This window comes from Protopterus annectens, chromosome 8.part1 (genome assembly GCF_019279795.1).
Source record: "Protopterus annectens isolate FY-2018-M chromosome 8.part1, PAN1.0, whole genome shotgun sequence".
In the NCBI taxonomy this organism is placed as follows: domain Eukaryota; kingdom Metazoa; phylum Chordata; order Ceratodontiformes; family Protopteridae; genus Protopterus; species Protopterus annectens.
This window is the reverse complement of record NC_056742.1, coordinates 486823990-486846864: the sequence shown is the minus strand read 5'-3', so window position 1 is coordinate 486846864 and position 22875 is coordinate 486823990. Positions and strand designations below refer to the sequence as shown.

Here is a 22875-nt window from a genome sequence, read left to right as displayed (position 1 = left end):
GTGGAGGCAGGATGTGGATATCTAGGGTAATTAGCTTATGTTCGGATCGGACCAATAAGGCGTTGACTTCAGGTGTGGAACACTGGTCACTCATATTGGTAATGATTAGATCTAGGATATTGTTGCCCCTGGTGGGGGTGTGGATAAGTTGATCCAGGGCATTGGAGTTTATGAATTCCAGAAAGCGCTGAGCGAAGGAGTTGGTACATGAGTAGTTTTCCCAGTTAATTGTGGGATAGTTGAAATCGCCCATTATTAGGGTGTTTGGTTGAACCCTAATATTTTCCAGTACATTAAGAGAAGATGAGTGGGAATCCCGGGGCATGATGGGTGATCTGTAGCAAGCTTTTACAACCCAGAAGGTGAGGGTAGCAGATGCAAAGCCTTCACAAAAAGGGTAATAATCCTGCTGTCACTATCACTTGGGAGGATGTTGGGCCATGTCAACCACATACAGACCCTGGCTGCATCAAGAGAAACCACAGCCAGATTCACAATAGGTACTACAAAGCATACCACACTTTGTAAAAATCTGTCATTTTTTTTGGGAGGGTGGGATAGCTATGAATTTAAAAGAAATATTGCATTAGAGCATTTTCAAAGGCTTCCAATACTGGATATACTTTAACCGAGTTTCAGCTTATCCAAATCTAGAAGGCCCAGGTTCTCCTCTTGGTCTTGCACATCTCCATAGACTCTCATATATAATATTCCCTCATGAGATTAAGGATCTACCCAAAGTTCTTGGAAGGTGAACCTAAGGGAAGAGAAATGCTCTCCATTTTGCCCAAGTGAAATCCAAGAGGTGAGGGCATTTGAAATGTGTGGAGCAACAGTTACTTGCCTTCTGAGGAAGAATCTCATTCTTCCTGAGGGAAGAACCCTATTTTGTCTTTACAGGCTGCAGAAGTGAAGGGGCTGGGTGGTAGCCTGTTGAAAATTTTGCTACATTAGGAAACAATTCTAAGCTGGCTTCCTGAAATGCTGTAAGGCAGAGAGAGAGAGTGGTTCTGGGGGGCAGAGGTACAGGTCTATAAGACCTGCATAATGGCAAATGTGTTGATCAAATGTCTGAACATCTCAGAAAAAAGCAGCATCATGGGGTCAACAATTTAGATGTGTGAATTCTTTTGGAGGAGCAGCTGCAGTGCACCAACCAGTCAATAAAGCAGCTGTCTTGCTCTAAGCAACAGAAGAGATGACTCCTGTTTACAAGTTAAAGCCACAAGCTTTATACAGACATCGAGTGGCAGTCACTTTGGTTACAACAGCTTCCATGTCAGACATTTCTTTGGCACACAATGAAACCTGGGAGGATGTTCTGGAAGCTACTGATGTGTCTGTTCCCAAAGGGGACAGAGACTCTACAGGCAAGACTAACCATGTCCAGAAGTTAGGGAAAGTACAGTTTTGTACCTACCATAAATGTAGATGTTCAAGTGTTCACACTGCTGCAGTCATTACACTTGGGTTATCCTGCCGGCAGGCGGTCCCGCAGTCAGCCCGAATTCCAAAGTCTTGGTCCGGCATCGGTTGCTGTCACTTCTTCCCTGATGTCAGTGCGCCAGGAGTATATAAGATGCATCCGATGCCATTTTCTTAAGTTTGTCTTGCCCCAGATGTCAGGTGCCCCCAAGTAGGTAGGCAATACATATTGCTAATAAAACATATATATAAAATAAAAACAATACGTTCAGTTACAAGCAAATACACCACAAAGGTTGTATAGGATAGAAAGGTATAGATAAGTCCAGCTAGGACAGAGGGGATGGAGGGAGGGTAACCTGGACTGCAGCAGTGTGAACACTCTAACATCTTCATTTATGGTATGTACAAAACTGTACTATGTTCATCGTGTTACACTGCTGAAGTCACCACACTTGGGTAGAATTCCAAAGCTGAGGTTGGGTGGCTGGTGTATAAAGAGTTAGGATTGGCTATGAGGCCCTGCAGAACTGCAGTGGCAAATCCTGCTCTGTATTTAGAGTAAAGAGGCAGGTGGTAATGCTTGGTAAAGGTGTGCACTGAACTCCAAGTTGCAGCCTCCAAAATTTCCTTGGTTGGTACTCCTCTGAGAAAGGCTGCTGAAGTGGCTGTTGCTCTGGTAAAATGTGGCCTAATGTTATTAGGGACAGATTTCCCATGCTGTGTGTAGCAGTAACGAATACTGTGTCCTATCCATTTGGAGATAGTCTGCTTTGAAATAGCCTTGCCCTGTGATCCTGCAGCATATGCTACAAACAGTTGCTCAGTTTTCCTGAAAGCTTTTGTTTTGTCCAAGTAGAAGCGTAGCTACCTGTGTATGTCCAGAGAGTGCAGAAGTTTCTCCCCTTTATTCTGGGGGTTTGGATAAAAAGTTGGCAAATGGATGGTTTGGTTAAGAGCCACACTAGATACCACCTTTGGCATAAAGGTAGGGTTTGTCCTTAAAGAAACTCTGTCCTGATGAAAAATTATAAAAGGTTCCACTGCCATTAATGCCTGTAGCTCTGAGACTCTTCGTGCTGAAGTTACTGCCAGGAGCAGAGCTGTTTTCCATGATAAAAATTTTAGATTGGCTGTATTGGCTGGCTCAAAAGTTGGCAGGGTCAGCTTTTCCAAAACAAAATTGAGGTCCCAAGTTGGTGTTGGTGCTCTCCGGGGCGGCCTTATGTTTTTAGCCCCTCTGAGGTACTGCTTTAGCAAGGGATGAGAGAATAAAGGAGGATCCATGTTGTAATGTGCTGAAATGGCAGAGGCATGGATCTTAATTGATGAGAAGGATAGGCCTTTGTCCAGCATCTCAGTTAAGTATTGCAAAATCTAAGGAATGTTTGGGACAAGAGGGTCAAGGCTTTGAGCCTGGTTCGAGGCGCAGAATCTCTTCCATTTTTCTGAGTAAGATTTCCTGGTGCTAGGCCTCCTGGCCTCCAAAATGACATCCATAACAGCTTTAGAGAGAGGTGTTGCCTGTTTGACTAATGAATCTGCAATGCAGCCAGGTTTAGGGTTTTGAGCTGACCGTGCAGGATCTGATTGTTTTGTTGAGTCAGAAGGTGTGGAAATTGAGGCAAAATCCATGGTGGGCATTGAGCTAAGTTCTTTAAGATTGGGTACCAATGCTGGCGTGGCCAGTCTGGAGCAATCAGGATCATCTGTGGTTTTTCTTGTCTGGCTTTTAGGAGTACCTTCGAAAGGAGAGGCAGTGGTGGGAAGGCATAAACTTTCGGGCTTTTCCAGCTGAATGAGAGAGCATCCACTTTCCATGCTTGTGTGTGACAAGTCCTTGTGTAGAATTTTTGTAGTTGGCAATTCAGTGGGGAGGCAAAAAGATCTATGTCTGGGCATCCCCATTTTTGCGTTACCATGCTGAAGATTTGTGGATTCAGTTTCCATTCGTGAGGGTCCATGATATTTCTGCTTAGTCTGCCAGAGTATTTTTCTTTCCTGGCAGGAATTATGCTTGCAGATGAACTTGATAAGTTAGAGCTGTGTTCCACAAGGCCATGGCTTGCCTGCATAGGGGGTAAGAATGAGTGCCCCCTTGCTTGTTTATGTACCACATTACTGTGGTGGTGTTTGTCTTTAATAATAAATGTCCTGGATGCAGAAGGTCCTTGAAAGCTGGGCATTTTGAACAGCCAACATCTCTTTTTGATTGCTGTGAAGATGCATTTGGTCTGTGAGCCACTTGCCCTGAATACATTTTCCTGCCATGTGTGCTCCCCAGGCGTAGTCCGAAGCATCTGTTGTTAGTCTGCCTGGCTGTGGGTAGAGTGAAAGGCTGACCCTTGTTGAGGTGACATGCCTGTGCCCACCATCGAAACTCCTGTTGTAGGCAAGGAATTATTGGTATTACTGCTGCTAAGCTGTGAGAGTGCTGAGTCCAAACACTTTTTAGGTACCATTGTAATTTCCTCATATGCAGTCTGGCATATGGAATTAGTAGTATGCAGGATGCCATGAATCCCAGGGCCTGCAGAATTTTTCTTGGAGGGAGATGGGACTTTTTTGCCATTAGTTGAAAATATTGAGTCAGTTGTCCTTGTTTGTCTGGCATGAGATAAGCCATCTGGGCTGTTGTATTTAAGCTGGCACCCAGGAATATTATCTGTTGTGTGGGCACTAGTTTTGACTTCTTTTCGTTTACTGCGTACCCTAGAGAAATTAGCAAGCTTTTTACAAATGCCAGATGCTTTAGAAGAATGTCCTTTGTATCTGCTTGAATGAGGCAGTCCAGGTATGGATATATTTGAATTCCTTTTTGTCTGCAAAATGCAATTACTGGTGCCAGGCACTTTGTAAAGACCCTGGGCACAGTAGATAAGCCAAAGGGCAGTGCAGACAATTGGTAGTGCATTGTACCAGCTTTGAATCTGAGGTATCTTCTGCAATTTTGTCTGATAGGGACATGCAGGTATGCCTCTCTGAGGTCCAGAGTAACAAGCCAAGCCTTCTTGCCCAGTAGGGGAAGAAGCTGCTGTAGTGTCAACATTTTGAATTTCAGAACATCCAGGTAAGTATTTAGAGTTGAAAGGTCTAGTATGGGTCTCCAGGCTTTGTCCTTTCTGGGGACCAGGAAGAGTCTTGAGTAAAATCCTTGTCCTTGTTCCTGCTGTGGTACTTTTTGAATAGCTCTCATGTCCATGTGGGCTGATATTTGTTTTTGAGCCTCTGCCCATTGATTTTGTGGCCAGTTTGGCATTCCTTTTAGCCTTGGTAAAGTGTGAAAGTGGAACCTGTAACCTTGAGACACAATATTCAGAACCCATTTGTCTTGGGTGATTGTCAATTTTGATAAAAAAGTGCTAGTTTTCCCCCTAAGGGTGCTGCCAAAAGGGAAGTGCTTGGCGTACGTAGGGGGAAGTCATTGGGACTGTTTCCTGTATGGTTGAGATTTGTCCTCACCTCCTTTTGGGGTTGAGGTACCCCACTGTCATTGTCTGTTAGAGCCTTGGGCGTCTGTATCTGCCTCTCTGTGGCCTATCTGACACTGGAAAGGACCAATTCTTTGTAGTCCAATTTCTGCTAAATCGAGGTGGCTGTACCTGTAAGAAATCTTTGACTGTTTGCATAGATTTAGCTTTATCCTCCATTTTCTTTAACACCTCTTCTGCCTTAACACCAAACAATTTGTATCATGCTGTAAAGGAGCATCCAATAATTTTGCCTTAACATGATCAGGTAAACTCTGTTCTTTTAACCAAGCATGTCTTCGAATCACAGAACCTGTAACTGCGGCTCTACAAGAGGCCTCTAAAGAATCAAAACCACATTGCAGAGTATATTTTCCCACCTGTTCAACTGCATGCAATAAATCCTGCCTTTCTTTATAGTCAGGAGCTTCTGAGCTTGTAAGCATTTTCTGTTTTAACTGAGCCATTAAATATTGTTGGTACTTAAGCATGTGAAACTGGCAATTTAAAGCCCTTACTGCTAAAGTTGCAGAAGTGTAAACTTTCTTCCCCCATCTATCCAATGCTCTAGAATCTCTGTCAGAGGGGACTGGATTTTTTGCAATGGAAGCCTTAACCCCTTTGGGACCCTGGGAAATGGTTTCTGGGTCAGCAGAAGGGTTTTTATAAACTTGTGAGAGTCAGGGACTCTATAGTACCTATCTGGTTTGGCTGGTGCAGGGGGCAAGGAATCAGGAGATAAGCTGGATTCAGAGAACACATCATCCACAATATCTAACACAGGCGGAACAGCAAGGGGCCTGTGCGGAGGCAGTAAAAGGAAGTCCCTGAGCCTTTTCTTGGATTCTGAATAATCCTGACTTTCCCAATGGAAATGCTCCCTCATGGTATGTAAAGTTTCCCCAAAAGAGTAATTCTCAGGAGAGGCTGAAGGGATAGATTCTTCAGCATCAGAGTCCTCATAGGGGCAGACAGTATCCCTGGTCTGAAGAGGAATCAGAGGAAATGGAAACCTGATCAGAGGAATCATAGTCTGTATCCTGCCTAGGCCTTTTCTCAGGAGGGGGATGGGAACCCCCGATTAGAGTAATGAGGTCTTCGGCCATTTTGAGCATCTGTTTCTTAGGCATGGAGGACTGTCCAGGAGAATGCTGTACTTGCTTCTATGTCTTTAATGGTGTTTTTGTCTTGGCTGGTGCTTTAATGGTAAGTTGTGAAGGTCTGAAAACACCCTCAGAAGCCGATGCCTGCTCAGCGGCTCCAGACCCATCTGAGGGATTAGTTTCCGTAGGTCCAATACCTTGAGTTTCCAGAGGCCTAGTTGTCTCCACGTGGGAGTCTGAGGCGGCCTGTGGCTCTGAGGTAGCGGGTGTAAGGGGCTGCGAAAGTGCCTCACTGAGAACCAGCGACTGGCCTAGAAGAGGTTCGTCATCGGTTTTGGACCTCGGATGCCTGTCTCTATCCTTGTCTTTGCGTTTTTTATGAATTGCGGTCGTCGGTTGTTCTGACGGCATTGTATAATTGAACCTTCGGCCAAAGTAGTGCAAAGCAAAATCAAAACGTCGTTTTATAGTGCGTTTGTTAAATCTGGCACAAAACTGACAACTAGTGACGTCGTGATCAGGGCCTAGGCATGGAATACAGTAAGAGTGGAAGTCCTTATGAGGTATTTACTTCCCACAAGAAATACAATTATTAACTTTTTCTGACATCGGTCTGAGGCAAGAAAACTGGGTACTTAGCTTTATTGAAGACTTCGGATCTGAAATTCGACTTCGAAAATCTCAGGAGTCGGCCGACCGGCACTTGCAAACTGATTTTGCTTCGAGCACCGCACGGCAAGAAAGACTGAAGAAAATGGCATTGGATGCATCTTCTATACCCCTGGCACACTGACATCAGGGAAGAAGCAACAGCAACCGACACCAGACCAAGACTTTGGAATTCTGGCCGACTGCGGGACCGCCTAACGGCAGGATAACCCAAGTGTAATGACTGCAGCAGTGTAACACGATGAACATCCACATATCCTGTTGCAGCATTCTCAGATCACTTAGATGCAAAGGAAGTGTGGTCTTCTACTGCTTAGTCACATCTTTCTTGATTATCACTTTACCCTCTAATTCCTTGTGGTGGTGGTTATATCTTTTTTTTTAATCAGAGGCTGAGAATGCCCTACTTGGACAGCTGGTCTAAGTCAATGCCAGCATTACAATCTCTCTCTCTTTTTTTGTACAAGCCTGTCAGAGTCTTGTTTACTTCTGTGGCTCTTCCTGGTGAAACATGCACAAATGTAGCAGTTCAACCACAAGTTGGGGGTTTCCGAAGGAGAAATAGCACTTAAAATACAAATCTTTATGCAGGATCTGATGCCTCAGTTGCAAAGACTTTTTAGGCCTGTACAAGATATCCCTGGGAATTGAAGACTTTTCCTTAAAATCATTCACCAGCAAGAAAAAAAAATGAAGAATCCTGCTATAGAAAATATCTTCAAACTAGACGACTTAACTTATGAAGAATTCTGTAGGCCACAGCTCTGGCACCAAGATCAGATCATAGCAAATGTTGCCAAAATATGGCATATGCCTGTGGCAAACATAAATGACAGTGCAGGGTCCAAGACAGAAGACACAGAGAGTTCTGCGAGTCGGGGGGCAGGATAGGGTATTTGTGGTGTATACAATCATGTTAGGGAAATGTGAAAGGGTCATCCTGAAAGACAAAAGGATCTGACCGTTACAGGCAGCAGACTGGCAGGACTTGGGGAATTACTACTGTCTGGATCTCTGAAAGTATTCACTTCACAGAGAAAAATGTGGACCCAAAGAAATGGACTAGCAAAATGGGTGATGACAGAGGGACTCCACGCAGACATTGAGAAGGGCATGGGTCAGGTGGAACAAGTGTAAGGGGGAAGGCAAAGATGGAGTGTAGATAGAATGTTAAGGCACTTAAAAAGGCTGACTAGATAAGCTTTTACTGCCTCCTTCTATCATCAGTGTAATGCACTATTAACTGCCTGTCCAGCCATTATATTGTTTATCTGCCTGCAGCTTATTTTCATAGGTAATGCTTATGAATGTAGCAGTGATCCACATGAACATTTGTGCATTATAATTTTTCTTCTACTTTTAGGCATCAAGACTATTCTGAAGCAGTACATTTAACAAAAATCAGAAAAAGAAAGACCCACATTACAAAACAACTTAAAATAAGCACTGAGAAAGAAACACACCCTTATTTAGTCAACACTAGATGCCCGTGTTTGCTGGGCCGGGGAAGAGTTAAGCAATGTGAACTGGTTAGCTGCTATAATCCCCTGTTCACCTGCCAACCAAAAATAATGTTAATGTACACATGATCATTCATGATTCTTCAGCCTATGGTTAGCTTGAGGAAGATTTATGCCAGTCACCAGCTGCACTTCAAGTGGGGGCATGGTGTCATGTGTAACCGTGTGGGGTGGGGGTGGGGGTCATGTGCAGGAGTGGGTTATACTGTGCCAGTAGTTTGCAGCTATTTTTACCTTTCATCCAAGATATCCCACTCCTAAGGTCATGGTACAATTATACAAAGCTGCGGGGGTAGAGAAATGCAGGTCTCTGTCCTATGGTGAATGGGGCAACAATTATGTACAGAAAACTAAACTTTTTCCTCTATGAAAGAAAAATTTTTGTTTTATGCAACTGCCTGATTTTATTGTGTAACGGCAAGTTATATGCATGTGAAATCATATACAATCCCTCCCTCTATAACATCAATGATTTCAGCAAGATTTAATAATATAATTATATATGATATAATCATTAAAGTTTAAATGTTTCATACCCAGCTTTTAATTAAAAATGAGTTACCAGAAGCAAAATAAGTAAAGATACATATGACTGATGAGCTCTCCTTCTCTAGCTATTACCCTACTAACTGAGGTGGTACATTTTTACAAATGATTAGAAAAAATGCATGTGAAAGTAACAGAATTCCTGATGTGATCTGAATTCCTGCACTGCTGAACAAACTCACCTTGGAGGGGCTGCTACTGAAGCAGTAAAGCATCCTGTCCTGTGGTGTTGGAACGTCACTGTTTTCATGAGGAGAAATGTAAATGGAGTGGTGCTGAGAAAGCTGGACTCGACGGGGGGAGGTTATCCTGTGGCATGGATACGGTGATAGCGGTGGAGCTTCACTCTGTGTAAAAAAAAAAAAAAAAAAAAAAAAAGGTTTTTGACAAGTCACTCAGCAGATTTTTACCTGAAGTCAAAGTTCCTACCCAATACCAAATTAGAGAAAGAACAGTTCTGTAGGTATCTTAACATAATTGTAACTGTTCAAGTGTGGTCACTGATGCAGTCATGACTACAGCACTACAGGGCCACTGGCGAAGTCTTGGTGCCCATCCTGACTTTCAGAGCTTAACAACCCTTGCCCATGGCCACGCTGATGTGTATCTGAAATGTCTTCACACTCCTGGTATACAGACGGCATCCACAGGCACCATCCTTGCTTCCAATCAAGGGCTGCTACCAAAGAATTACCCCAGGAATGCAGCCTGTGATATGGAGAATTCCAAGTCTTCTTTGGGAACCTGAACAAAGGCAGGTCGAGTAAAGGTATAAGCCTGAATGGAGATGGGGTAAATGGGTCTCCAAACCTGAGTGTTAAAGGTCAGTTACACTTGACTGAATGGAGGGGGGGGGGTAAACGCGCCTCCAAACCTGACTGCTAAAAGGTCCGTTACGCTTGAGAGAATGAGTGAGGCAGACATGACTACAAACAGCGATATAAAGAACAAAAACATATATGTAATGTATAATGCATGAAAAAAACATTGATATGGTTTTTCTTTTCTAGAAATGTATATGTGCCTATGTCTTAAGCGATAATTTAATAAACATGTTAAAAAAATAATTTGTGGATAATGACTTTTCATTACAAACACAAACTAAAAGAAATGCTTTTCTTCCTTTTACAAGGCTACAGAGAAATAAAACATTGTTTCAAGCTATTTTAGCCTGGATTCCTTTGAATCTTCTATTCACTAGCATTAAAAACAAACATAGACCCTCAACAAGCACAAAATGAACTGGCAAAGAGAAAATATTTGGAGGCAGCAAAGGAATAAGCAATCAGTTAAAAGGTGTAGAAATTAGAAAAGTAAGCTATGGATACTTCAAGACCGATATTTCCTGCAAAGCTTTCTTGTTTTAATGTTTCAGCAAAATATGGCTCATTTGTAAGACTAGACAGATGTTGCATATGGAAAGAATATTGTAACATGGTGTGAACCATGAAAACACATTTGGTGACAGTGACACACTATGCACCTATACGTGTTAAGTTGTGGAAGCAAATAAGTCTATTGTGATAAACACTATGAAAAAAAGGAAAGGTTTGGTAGATCACACTTTAAGTGAAATGTTTTCAGATTTTAATCTAGGCAGTAATCAACTTCCAAAGAACTGGGCTAACTGTAAACTGAAGATTAGAAATGTGGTCACAATGAAAAGAAATCAGATATGGAATAATAATCACAGCAGATGTAGATAGAGCTTAAAAAGTAAGGGATTTACACAAACAAAATGAATATGTGGAATTATACAATGGTACCTTCACCTTCTTAGTATTGGTGCTGCGGTAGCGTTGTCGCCTCACAGTAAGACGTTGTCCTGTTCGATTCTCAGCTAGAGCGTCTTCTGTGTGGAGACGTGCGTGAATGGGCATACCTTTGTTGAAGGTTGTGCGTCAGGGCTGGCAACTCGGCATGTAAAAATCTTCTGCCAATGATTGCGGACCGGAGTTCCGCTGTGGCGACCCCTAACCAGGAAAAGCCGAAAGACTCAACAACCTTCTTAGTATTAAAAACCTGCACATTGCTTGAGCAGCCCAACCAGCGTGCCTGTTGTAAACAGAGCATATACCAATACAAAAAAGTCTGGTTGCTGAACTACCATTGAGCAGCCAGACTTGTTTTTCTATTGGTATATGGTACAGAGGCATTAGTCTCAACTATTGCCTCATTTTTCTTAGCTGTTCCTCATAACATTTGTGGTTTTCTGGCAAATGGCACCTATGTCTCTAATGCAAACAGGTAACCTGTAAACGGTTAATCTCCTAGGCCCATGCTTACACTTATCAAGGGTATCAGAACTTCTCATAGATTTGGGATGCATGGCTACGCTTAACTCATTAACCCTGACTACAGACTCATAGCACCTCTGTGCTTACATCCAAGTACGCTATGAGACGATAGCAATTACAAGCTGTTACCCCCCCCGAGTGCCTTCCACAAGCGAGAGAGACTTCAGTGCAGGTCTGTAGCACAGCTTAATGTAAAACATGCTGAAATCATAAGTGAACTTGTAATTTACTTTATACAGTTACGATTCAGCATGTTTTTACATTAAGGTCTCAAACGTTTAGTCGAAAATCCTATTTTAAAGTGGTTGATAAAGCAAGTGGTGAAAGCCAATCTGATTCTTGCAATCCAAGCCACCACCTGCCTAACACCTCCACCCCCAACTTTATTTTCTTTTGTTTTTTCCCAATAAATAGAGGTTCCAGCAGCAGGTATTTCCTTCTTTTTACTGAAATTTGGAGATTTTACCTGCTGCTGGATCCCTCTATTTTACTGGTGCACTCACCGATTGCACAGAGATCGTTAAGAGAGCCACACCAGTTTGGCGGTTGGAGTTCCCGTTTGAATTTTCCTATGCTTGATTTGACTGCATCCAGGAGCAATTTGGCCCAAGAACTGCTTTTTTCTACCGGTAAAGTTATCCCATATGACAGAATAGCTCCACGTTTAGAATAGTCTTCATGTGAAAATCCATTAAAATGCCTTGTCATCAGCTGACATGACATTCTACCTAAACTTTATTCCCTCCATTTGTTAACCTTCCTGTATGGGGTGTATTAAATCTGCGTTAATTTCTGATGACAAGTGTAAATGTAGCAACTGCCGTTTTGTGCTGCTTAACCCATCGTGTGTGCATGCTCAGCAGCCCTTTTATAGGGAATGAAACCAACCATTCCGGGCCAAAGACTTCTCTGTTTCCCCAGTGCCCCCTCCCAATACTGTTACCGTTAACAGTACTCACTGACCTGTGGCGAACTCCCTCGGTGCTCAAAACCAAGTCCCCCTGTTCCCTCCGCAGCCCGTAATGCAAGGTCTGCACTGCTGAACACCTCTCAGGTTTAGTTTAAAAGGCCCCCGGTGTCTATGAGACTGACACCTCTTCTCCGGGTTTTTTCGGTAAGGTAGCACTAACTAGTTCCCCCACTATGTCAGAAAATATAACTAGAGTATGAGAGTTTCTCCCTGTCAAGTGCCACCTCCCACATTCGAGCTATAATTTACTTTGGAATCCGCACTTTTGACGTCCGCTGGGAGGGCAGAAATGAGAAAGCATTGGTAAAGGAAGAGGGTACAGATGGCACATGCCTTGTTTATTTGTGGGCTTGTGGGTGGGAACAGAGAAGTTGGTAGAATATACTGTTTGTTTTACATCACATTATAGTATAAAAAAACACATGCCCCCCCCCCCCCATAAATATTTTATAAAAATCAGTAATACTTTGATACAGACAGTATCCTGACAGAGCTTAATGCTTCCTTATGGTGTCAGTTACTGCCTTTTTTACGTTATGAATGCTTTTTCTGTGACAGATCTGAATACTTGGCTTTTTGGCACTTTCCACCAGAAAAGGGGCAGCAGTGAAACCGTAAAGTGTGTTGGCCATTTCTTTCACCCTTGTGCAAACAAAGGTACGAGAGTTGAACCTGGTTACACAATACCTGCGGTGGGTGCTAAGGACGAAGTGATAATTTTGCGAGCGGCAGGACATAATTCAATCTCTGCAAAATGTAGCGATCGCAGCACAGATGCAGGGATTTGGGTATCGATCCCTGTAAGAGGGTTTTGGGGGGGATGGTAAATATATCAGTCCTGCAAAAGCACTAATCAGCAGTTGTTTATATATTGATTCAGATGTATGGTATATTTAATATTATGTAACCACAAAAGCAGCACCAACAAAAGATAAAAAATATTCTCCGGCACAATGAAGGGTATCCCAGTAGTTCGGAAGCAGGCAGGCAACTCAAAGGCTTTGAAGAATTTATTCCACCAACTTAATACATACGAAAAAAGCACGAACAAAAAACCGTACCATAGAACAATAAAATTTAAGCGCTTTCGTCTCCTTACACCGGAGACTTCATCAGAATAAATCATTTCATTTTACAAAGGCTTTATATACTCATATCAATCAACCGACACCCTATGAAGCAGCTAGTAAACCTTAAAGATACAGCTGCAATGCCTTGTGTAAATATATGCATTTAAATGTAGTTTTCATTAAAAAGATCCACATATTGCTTAATATACATTATTTGTTCCAGGTATGAACATATACTTAGCCCCCCACCACCAACAAATCCATTCACCGATAAAATCCAGATCAAGTTGTGTAAGGCTGTATGTAACTAAAGCTAGGAACATTGAAAAAACAGTAGCTCAGATTTGCCCTAAACTGCATTTCAAAAAACATATATCGTAAAGTGCAACTACAGTGGCTATACAGTTTCTATGTACAGCTGTTAGGAACCAATATTAAAACACATTTAAAAACATTTAAAATGTTATTTAAAAAAATATATACTAAATAAAAAAGATGCCTAGAAACTAATAACATGCATACACCTAAAAATGGTGAACTGGTAATATAAATAAATAACTAAAAATAAAAGGCTCACACTAATAAAATCGGGAATAAAAAATTAATCAGCTTGTATTCTGTTTATATTTTGAATGTTGAATATACTAGAAAAACAAAATTAAAACCACAATTCAAACAAACTGAAAAGGCTCTTGAGCTTGTAAGGGGCCTTATGTGGGTCATAAGTGTGCCTCTAACCCATCCAAGGGTATACCTTGTAAATCCCCTATATACTTTATTAGCACATACCTGTCGCTGTATAACATATAAATATATATATGTGCAAATGTAGATAATAAATAAATACATAAATATATAAATATATAAATAAATATATAAATAAATATAAATATAAATATATAAATATAAATATATAAATTAATCAATAAATATGTATGTGCATATTAACTGTAAATTACTGTCCTCCATTATCTAGTGATTTGGCATCCTCATATGCTTTCGTCCCATCATTTGTTTTTATAATTTTAGGGTCCGCTGCTAATATTTTTAGTGCTGGGGTAATGGAAATATGATCATTTAAACCTTTTTCACAACACGCATTTAATTTTAGTTGCCAAATCATTTCCCTGTATTCCACCTTTGTTTCCCAGTCACCACCTCTCTCCAGAGGTCCAACCACCTCGAGAACCCAAAATTTAAAATCAGCTTTCTCACATTTCATCACATGCCTATACAAGGCATTGTTCTCATTGCGTCTGTTGATATCTCTAATGTGTTCGTAAATTCTGTTTTTTAATTTTCTTTCTGTTTTGCCCACATAGTAACATCCACATTCCTTACAGAACACTATGTATACAACACCTTTGGTATAGCAACTACTATAATGTCTGGATATTAATTTAAGGGGGATGCTTGATATAATAACCTCCTTGCTCTCATGAATATATGCACATTGGGCACACCTCCCACACTTAAAGGTTCCTTGTTTTCTACTAGCCCCATCTGTGCAAGCCTTTTTCCCTTCCAATATATTTTTAATATTGAAATTCCTTCTAAAACTAAATTTCAAATTATTCTTAAAAACCTCAGTTCTAATGGCCATGTGCTTGAACATGTCCCAAATTTCATTCATGCATCTCCTAAACCATCCTGTACCATAAAAGTAGGTGGTAGTTAGGTAAGGTGTGTATTTAATTTCCTCACCTATCTGGTTATTACTACTAACAGCAGTAATATCCAACCTTGTTGCCTCTGTACTTAAGAGTGGGGCATATTTTCTTGTATTTCTTCCCAACAATACATATTCCTTCACTGTTGAAATAAGTTCCTTAGGATACCCTCGTTCCAAAAATAAACCCTCAAGAAAGGTAATTTCCTTAATAAACTCAACATTGTCCGAGATCATTCTGGCCATCCTAATCATCTGACCCTTAACTATATTTTTCTTCAATTGTTTAGGATGGTCACTGTTATAATGCAAGTATGCATTCGAAAAATGTTCCTTCCTATAAATATGGGATTTGTAACATTTATTATCCTTGTCCTTAATTAATTTAATGTCCAAAAAATGTGTTTCATCCATGTCAATGTTGTGTGTAAACTTTAAAAATGACGTGGTGTTATTAATGTATTCAACAAACGTCTCTATATCCTGCCTTGTACCTTTCCAAATAATAAAAATGTCATCCAAAAACCTGTAGTATTCTACAATGTGCTGGTTAAACTCAGTGTTGAAAATAAAATGCCTTTCCCAGTACAGCATGATGGTGTTTGCAAAAATCGGAGCACAAGCGGACCCCATGGCCACCCCTTCTTTCTGGTGATAATAATCACCCTCAAAATATATAAAATTAAATTTTAAAACCAATTCCATAAACAATAATACATTTCTAAAATCCAAAGCTGAAAGCCAGTCCATTTCCAATAAAATCTCCTCAAACCACTCCATCCCAATACCCTGGGGGATAACTGAAAATAATTCTTTAACGTCAATGGTAATAAAGAACACACTCTCCAGGTAAACACTTCTACCTATTTTGCTTAAAAAGTCCCATGAATCCTTAAGAATATGTTTCCATTTGGAGTATATGGGCTTTGTCATTGTATCCACATATATGGCCATAGGTTGGGTTTTGGATCCATGGGAAGCCACTATGGGTCTAAGTGGGGGGTCAGTCGTGGATTTGTGCACCTTGGGTATTCCGAATATACCCGGAATAACAGGCTTTTTAACATGGAAGTAATTATATAAACCCAAGTCAATAGATCCAGTTAATAAATTGTCTTCCAAAATAATGTCAATTTTACTATATTGTATATTAATTTCATTCTTGGATATAAGACCATAATTCTCATCCTTATCCAGAATTTCTTTCATTTTTCTTATATAGTCCCACTTTTCCATCAAGACCACTCCTCCACCTTTATCCGGCTTCATCACCCTTATCTCCCTATTCTTGCTCAAGTCACTTAAAAGCTTTGCCTCATCTTTGCTTAAATTGCTGTTTGTGGAGCCAAAGGTCTTGTATTCTCTTCTAATTCTATTCATAGCACAATGCTCAAAATTTGAAATTTCATTTTGCAGTGGCGGGTTCCAGGTACTATGCCTGGTAAACCACTTTTTACTACCCCCCGAATTGGTACAATTCAGTTTTTTGTTGTTCTCACTATTAATATGCTGAAGATTTAATTTTCTGGAAAATAACTTAACATCTAGCATAAGCCTCTCCACACTGGGTGCTTTGGCAGGTACAAAAGAAAATCCCTTAGTGAACAAATCAAAATGGCTAGATTTAATTTCAATCCCAGAATAGTTAAAGATGTTAAATTTATTGTGAGAAAAGATAATCTGCTTGGTATTCACTGAATTGCCAACTATGTTAACTTCACTCTGCTCCATGTCATAGTCTACATTGCCTAAAAAACCTGTTCTTCCCCATTATTCCTACCTGCAAAATTGTCTCCATTAGTAGCTTGTGCATAAGTTTGCTGGTTCCTATTTCTAAGTCTTTCAGACCTTCTCACTTCATCCACCAACTCAGGTGTACTCATTCTATTACCCATTCGTTCACCTTCCAATATAGGGAATTCTTCATCTAACAGGCTGTTGCCTCTGTCTTCAAGATGCCCTTGGTTAGAAAAATTCCTATTGTATCCAGTGTATCTATTGTACCTATTGTACCCCCCTTGATATCCCTGCTTGTAACCACCCCTGTAATGTCCATCATGGGTAAAGATATCCCCCTCCCCCATTTGCCCCTGTGGTTTGAAGGGACGTTGTCTAAATCTAGGCATCTTCGAATTAGTAACATTAAAATTCGTAATAAAATTCTCACCATGTGTATATGCAATTCCTGAATTATATTCATTTAGGTCCCTATTAAGCTTTTTCATTTTCCTTTTAATGTTAGAATCAATGTATACATCAATATCATGCAGCACTCGAAAGTATATATGTTTGTATTCATCAATAACAAACAACATATCACTACTAATGTCAGCCTGCAGTTGGTCAATCTCTTTTTTAATATCAAGCATACTTTTAACATTATGTTCCATCATAGCTTTCAAAATAGACAAACCACAACAATTTAAAATTTTGCTAATTTCTTTAAAAAATACTTGGTCCCCATGTACACTGTTGGGGAATTTGTTTAACCTTAGGCCTTTCGGTACAATGTTGTCCTTGATACACAGTTCAAAGTACCAATTTTCGATAGATAAGGCCTTATACTTGGATAACAATTTTTTAAAAAGCTTACATTTGTCCTTATAAGTATAGTCATTGTTGTTGTTCCTGGTCCTAGGTACATCGCCATCGACCGCATTGCCCTGAAAAGTTTTGTTCAACCAAGCCCCAAAGTCAATATTCTCGTATGCTTCTTCAAACTCATAACCCTTGCCCTGGTGGTCGCCCGTTACTGCAGAAATATTAGGAGCTCTCCTTGGCTGTTTCTTTCCGTTAATTCCCCCATTACCGCCTTGCTTCTCTCGGTTAATCTGCTCATAGGACCCGCTGGTGACACGACATGTATTGTTGGGAAGAAATACAAGAAAATATGCCCCACTCTTAAGTACAGAGGCAACAAGGTTGGATATTACTGCTGTTAGTAGTAATAACCAGATAGGTGAGGAAATTAAATACACACCTTACCTAACTACCACCTACTTTTATGGTACAGGACGGTTTAGGAGATGCATGAATGAAATTTGGGACATGTTCAAGCACATGGCCATTAGAACTGAGGTTTTTAAGAATAATTTGAAATTTAGTTTTAGAAGGAATTTCAATATTAAAAATATATTGGAAGGGAAAAAGGCTTGCACAGATGGGGCTAGTAGAAAACAAGGAACCTTTAAGTGTGGGAGGTGTGCCCAATGTGCATATATTCATGAGAGCAAGGAGGTTATTATATCAAGCATCCCCCTTAAATTAATATCCAGACATTATAGTAGTTGCTATACCAAAGGTGTTGTATACATAGTGTTCTGTAAGGAATGTGGATGTTACTATGTGGGCAAAACAGAAAGAAAATTAAAAAACAGAATTTACGAACACATTAGAGATATCAACAGACGCAATGAGAACAATGCCTTGTATAGGCATGTGATGAAATGTGAGAAAGCTGATTTTAAATTTTGGGTTCTCGAGGTGGTTGGACCTCTGGAGAGAGGTGGTGACTGGGAAACAAAGGTGGAATACAGGGAAATGATTTGGCAACTAAAATTAAATGCGTGTTGTGAAAAAGGTTTAAATGATCATATTTCCATTACCCCAGCACTAAAAATATTAGCAGCGGACCCTAAAATTATAAAATTATAAAAACAAATGATGGGACGAAAGCATATGAGGATGCCAAATCACTAGATAATGGAGGACAGTAATTTACAGTTAATATGCACATACATATTTATTGATTAATTTATATATTTATATTTATATATTTATATTTATATTTATTTATATATTTATTTATATATTTATATATTTATGTATTTATTTATTATCTACATTTGCACATATATATATTTATATGTTATACAGCGACAGGTATGTGCTAATAAAGTATATAGGGGATTTACAAGGTATACCCTTGGATGGGTTAGAGGCACACTTATGACCCACATAAGGCCCCTTACAAGCTCAAGAGCCTTTTCAGTTTGTTTGAATTGTGGTTTTAATTTTGTTTTTCTAGTATATTCAACATTCAAAATATAAACAGAATACAAGCTGATTAATTTTTTATTCCCGATTTTATTAGTGTGAGCCTTTTATTTTTAGTTATTTATTTATATTACCAGTTCACCATTTTTAGGTGTATGCATGTTATTAGTTTCTAGGCATCTTTTTTATTTAGTATATATTTTTTTTAAATATATTCTTTAAATACATTTTAAAATGTGTTTTAATATTGGTTCCTAACAGCTGTACATAGAAACTGTATAGCCACTGTAGTTGCACTTTACGATATATGTTTTTTGAAATGCAGTTTAGGGCAAATCTGAGGAGCTGTTTTTTCAATGTTCCTAGCTTTAGTTACATACAGCCTTACACAACTTGATCTGGATTTTATCGGTGGATGGATTTGTTGGTGGTGGGGGGCTAAGTATATGTTCATACCTGGAACAAATAATGTATATTAAGCAATATGTGGATCTTTTTAATGAAAACTACATTTAAATGCATATATTTACACAAGGCATTGCAGCGCTGTATCTTTAAGGTTTACTAGCTGCTTCATAGGGTGTCGGTTGATTGATATGAGTATATAAAGCCTTTGTAAAATGAAATGATTTATTCTGATGAAGTCTCCGGTGTAAGGAGACTTTATTGTTCTATGGTACGTTTTTTTGTTCGTGCTTTTTTCGTATGTATTAAGTTGGTGGAATAAATTCTTCAAAGCCTTTGAGTTGCCTGCCTGCTTCCAAACTACTGGGATACCCTTCATTGTGCCGGAGAATATTTTTTATATTTTTTATATTTAATATTATGTCCTTTGCATTAGTATTCCAGAATGTGGGGCATATATTTTGGTGGTGGTATAATGCCTTTGTGTGTGTTTTTTGCAAGCAGTCATGCATTTCAAGTGTTTCCTGGTTTCCTTCCTTTTTGATAGATACTGTAAATAAATATCCAAGTTGCAATATGTCTGCAGTTCATTAGCTGCAGGAATACATTTGCTGTTGCATGCACTTCAGGGTCATGGTAGATTCTTCAAATATGTCCTCTAATATGATGAATACTTGGTTTTGTAGCTGTAGCCATCTCTGAGCAGATATCTATGTAACGCTGTGCACACGTTAGTGCTACGGCTGTACTGTACTGTACCCCATTTACAGGCTGCTACCTCTTCAGAGTTTGCTTTACTTTGGAATACCTCATCCTACAATTATTGTGGTTTCTTTTTAATAGTAAATGCATTTCCATTTAAATAATTCATTTTGTACTTTAAATACTTTGTATTTAACTGGATGTGTAGGTAAAATGCATGACTGTCACAATTTTAAGTATTTACCTGATAAAATTACCTTTAATTCTGTTCCACTATAACTGTACTTGTGCAACTGGAGTTGGTATGAGTTGGGTGAATTTTTTTTTCTATGGAAATGGGTTAAGTTCAGAAGTGTTTGCTATGAATTAGACAGTTATCCTTTTACACTGTGAGCTGACTTAACCATGTATGCTTAATGCCACTCTCATGGAGGATACAGGGGCAGAAGTAAAGTGGTGTGTAGGACAAGCTTTCCACTGGTAATGATGTACTGTTATTTGACAGCTATTGAAGTAGATGCTCTTAGTGGTGGCAGAGGCCTCCTTATATCTGAGCAAGGCAAAGACATCACTGTTACCTTCAAGTCCCTCTTCAGTGTCTTATGCAAAAAGGTCTGATTTTTGGCTGACCGCAGTTTGGTCTTGCAAAACTGTAAGTGAATGTGAAACATCAACTTCTATAATCACACTGCACGGAGGTATTTAATGGGAATGGTGTTGGATTTAGCTGTCTTGCAGGAGCTAGTTCTGTTTACTTTTATTGATCAGGTTAACTGCACTGGGCTTGTGCACTTTTCCTAGCAGAGACTAAGGTGGCATTCGTGCTGTCTCGGGTAGCTTGGCCAGTGCACCTGAGAAGCGCACCAGGGTGAGTGCCATGGATTTGTACATCCACTTAGTCTGGTGGGTGGGACATTCTGTCTCTGCTAAATGATAACATGTCAGTGTGATACTACCCTTTGTATGTGCACTACTGGTGCCTGTATTTGTTAGGAATTGTTATATTTGCTGTGAGGGTGGAACCCTTTAAACTCTGGCCGCCTTGTTTTTAGGGTAAGTGTTTTTGATTTCATGTTGATTTCTATGTTGAGAGTTTAGTTTGTTCTCCCCATTTCCACACACACTCTTGTCTGAATGATCTATTTTTTGGTGGCTGAGCTTTAACTCTTCTAGATGTGTTACTCTACATATGTCAGCTGCAGCTAGGTGAAATGGACGTTCCACTATGGTCGTACTGCAGAGGAGTGTTCGTTTTCAGGGGTAATATGGTTTATATTAAGGTGTAGTAACTTCCTCTAAAGGTTTGTGTGGCTTTGGGTGTTCCTCACAATATTACTTGTTGGCGGGGCAGATTTTTGTCTGAGAGATTCCCCCTTTTGTGGAATACACCTCCTCTCCACATAAAGCCGAGTACCTCATTAAACCTTTACCTGGATAGGGAACAGAAAATATACCCCTAGTATTCCACCTGTGTCCCTGCTAGACATTGGCATAGGGTGCTGAGTTGCTGGAACATGGGCTAAATTCCTAGCTAGGTTGGTAAGGGGCTTAGGGCCAATAGCCTAGTAACTTTCTATGACCTATGTTCCTATGTACCAAAAGGGGCACTGGATTTAATAACAGGCCTGATGGGGGAAATAGTACAATGGAGTTACAACCTCTCTTGTTCTTGAGGTGTGATGCCATTGCTAAGCAGGTGAAAAACATAAAATGCCTTCCTCACTACAGTAGACACCTGGTGGTCAAAGTTGAGGTCACAGTCACCTTGTGTTCACAGGTCTCTCTCTACTGAATTGGTAAGTGGGGTGTTATGGTTTATTTTATAGTCAGCAAGGACATTGATTTTACCGAAGGGGGGTGATGATGCATTTTTTAGCATTTAGTTGAAGACCATGGCTTTGGCACCAATCATTGGTCTGTGTTAACCCCTTTGGAAGTACACTGACATTGCTAGGGGATTCCATGATGGCACCTAAATTGCTGTCATCTGCAAACTTGGGTAGTCACAGCCCCTCCATTTTGGCCTGCACTTACGAGAAGTATATGCCAATCAAGGGCCCACCACTGACCCTTGTGGGACCCCACCATTGATAGGCCTGCTGGTAGAGATGAAGTTTCCCACTTGGGTGTGTTGTCGATCTGTGAACCAGTCTGCTGTCCCCCTGACGACATACAGGTTGAAAAACCAACCCAGTTGAATATCGATGTCTGAATGTGGGATGGCATAAAAGTTCTTATAACTATATTCCTAGCTATCATAGGTGTCTAATATCTTCCATAAGAGAACAGGTTTGCTATGCTGTTATACAACTGCTTAGGGTTGTTTTGACATGCAGTTTATGGCAAATTTGAACATTTCTGGGTATTGCATATTAACGATTTTACATTGTTGTGCAGTTAGAAGAATTTGTATGCTTTTTGTAAAAGAAACATGATTTAGTTTCCTACTCTGAACTTACATCGGACTGTGAATACTAAGAACTGACCAAGTTTTCTCCAGGCACTGAAATTTTAATAAAGGCACACGAGTATCCAGCTGTGTTTTGTATATGTTGTCTGTCCTTATGGTGGAGCACAGCAGTGCTGGAGTGTGTTCTGGAGGGCTGTGTGTTCCATGTGGTGTGGTGCGAGTGTTGACCTTCTCCTCTTGACCAGCTATTCCTGTCTTGGCTGGAGAGTGGGTAGCTTCCAGTATGGAAATATAAGTGCATCTCTCGCAAGTCTGAGTATTGGGAGGTAAGAGGGAGAGGGTTATCAGTACATGAGGCAGTTGCTACATTACCACCAGGTTAATAGCAGAAAGCACAGGGAACTGACTGTTAGACATGCCTGGAAGGGTGGGCATTTATAAGTACTGGGTTTGTTATACTGCAGAATGACTTTTATATACGAATCCATTTGTAAACAGACACGCTCATTAGTTCCTTTTAGTACAACTTAGTCCACATGGTGGCTCCATCATAAATAAAATATAAAGATTTATTTTTGTAAACAACTTGTACCATGATATGAATATGATATATACATGTTTAT

The 22875-nt window shown here is 40.1% G+C and overlaps 1 protein-coding gene across 1 annotated transcript in view; it reads right to left on the bottom strand.

Moving 5' to 3' along the window:
* The window catches only part of RBL2 (RB transcriptional corepressor like 2), a 910854-nt gene that overhangs the window by 14179 nt on the left and 873800 nt on the right, over nucleotides 1–22875 (bottom strand). The window contains exon 23 of the mRNA XM_044082019.1: nucleotides 8916–9080. Within this exon, the coding sequence (XP_043937954.1) occupies nucleotides 8916–9080 (165 nt within the window). The remainder of the gene's footprint in view (nucleotides 1–8915; nucleotides 9081–22875) is intronic.